General features: G+C 51.1%; 1 protein-coding gene across 1 annotated transcript; it reads right to left on the bottom strand.

Moving 5' to 3' along the window:
- Positions 1-302: 302 nt before the first annotated feature.
- LOC123064460 (Bowman-Birk type trypsin inhibitor-like) lies at positions 303-1,146 on the bottom strand. Its single transcript, XM_044487938.1, has 2 exons — positions 1,006-1,146; positions 303-892 (listed from the first exon to the last, which is right to left on the bottom strand). Exon 2 carries the CDS (start codon positions 844-846, stop codon positions 421-423), a length of 426 nt encoding a protein of 141 aa, XP_044343873.1. The 5' UTR covers positions 847-892; positions 1,006-1,146; the 3' UTR covers positions 303-420.
- Positions 1,147-2,018: the final 872 nt, after the last annotated feature.

Here is a 2,018-nt window from a genome sequence, read left to right as displayed (position 1 = left end):
CGGGGCTCACTAACCGGGTCCAATGCCTCCATTGGTCCCGGTTCTGGATTGAACCGGGACTAATGGGCTGATCCGGCCTGAACCATTGCCCTCTTTTCTACTAGTGTGATTTATTTATCTTTTTCAGAATTTGCTTGTGCCTGACGTTTAGCGAGATAGATTTCAGAAATATTTTCAGCTAGAACTTGAATGAGACTTCGCGAAACCAGAGAAACACATCATTCTTTTAATAAGTTTAAACATTGGCACGTCGTCATTTTTTTTATTCATGGCGCAGCATACACTGAGGACAGCCACCCAATTATTGTGACACACTGACTGCAGGCTGCTGCTGCAGCAAGGTACTTAGTACTCCAGTACATAGCAGTACGGACGCGGCGATTTCAGTGGAGGGCACGCCCAGGGAACGACCGCAGCGTGCTAGTAACCGCCGCCGGCGGCGTCGTCGGCAGCAGCAAGGTACCTGCACTGTGGCCCTGGGAAGCCATGGAAGAAGTCGAAGCACATGTGGCGGGTCCACGGGTGAAGCAGTGCCGGCAAGCAGGTCTTGCAGGTCGGGGCGCACTGCTCGACCTCGTCTGCGCAGTGGCACGTCGGCGGGTCCGCGCCGGAGCAGAAGGGCTCGTCGCAGCATTTCCATGGCTTCTCCGTGCACCCGGGCCCTGCCTTGCCGATGTAGGTGTCCTCGCAGACTTTGCGGGTGGCGTTCGCCTTGGACGGCACGCAGGAGTGGCACGTGGGCGCGCACTCGTCGACCTCGTCGGCGCACTCGCAGACCGGATACTTCCACCCACGGCATATCGGCTGGTCGCAGCACTTCCACGGCCGCCTCCCCCCCATGGCCATGACTGCTGCAGTGCTGCTCCTCCTCCTTGGACCTCCTCGTCTGCACCTGCACCACCACGCAGTACGTACGTACTTACGTACGTTCGTCAGTTCTACGTATCATTCATGCAATTGGAGAAATGAGTTCTCTGCATGTATGCATGCAGGCACCGTATATACCTTTGCCTTGGCTCGGCAGGAGGATGGATCCCACCACGTCGTCGGCGACGGCAAGGGAGGCCTCCAGTGAAAGCATCAGCAGGATGCTAGCGGCGATGCACGTCATCATCTTCATGGCTTGTTTGTTTGCTTTGCTTCCTGGGCTGGCCTGCAAATCTCGCTTCTGCGTTTGGCCCGTATATATAGCCTCACGACGCAGGTTGATCGGCTAAGGCGTCGCACTCTTCACCATTATTATTGTCTAGCAGATCAGCCACATGGACGACATTATGCGCGTGCGACAAACAGCTACAACAGCTGGGTTGATCGTCATCGTACGCACACTAGCTTGGCTGCAGCATTATGTGTTTTGCTGCAGCGACAAACCGCAACATGCAGCTGGGTTGATCATATCGCCGTACAACTATTGAACTACCAAGAGCTTTATAAGTATTTACCAGAGTGTAAATCGAGGATTGTGCATATATATACACAGATGATGTGGTACATGACCATTGTTGGTCAGCTAAGGCGTGGTACAAGACCATTGATGCCTAGCAGACCGGGCACATTGACGACATTATCCATGTGTGACAAACATCAGTACCCACTGATTGATCATAATCGTACAATTATCGGACAACCAAAGATATGTCGTACGCACACTAGTTTCACTCAAGCGTTATAAGTATTCACCAAATTATAAATCTGATGGGTAAAAGTTGATACTTACACATCCACACATATGCCATACATGTTGATACTTACACATCCAGATACGTATTAGTGATGGCTAAAATTTGGATTTCTGGTTACCCATATGACGAGTAAACCCTAAGGCCGCGCTTGGCATTGGTGTAATTAAATACGGGTGTATTATCCTTACAAGTGTAACTTACCGGCCAAGAACTATTTCCGGCCGGAAACCAAAACGGTGGGCGGAGGTCTGTAAGTTTTACGGGTGTATTTGAAACGAAAAAGATAATCCAAACAGGGCCTGAGTCATTTATTGGCTGCACAACACCCAACTACAA

This window comes from Triticum aestivum, chromosome 3B (assembly GCF_018294505.1).
Source record: "Triticum aestivum cultivar Chinese Spring chromosome 3B, IWGSC CS RefSeq v2.1, whole genome shotgun sequence".
NCBI lineage: Eukaryota > Viridiplantae > Streptophyta > Magnoliopsida > Poales > Poaceae > Triticum > Triticum aestivum.
This window is presented reverse-complemented; position numbering and strand designations above follow the sequence as displayed.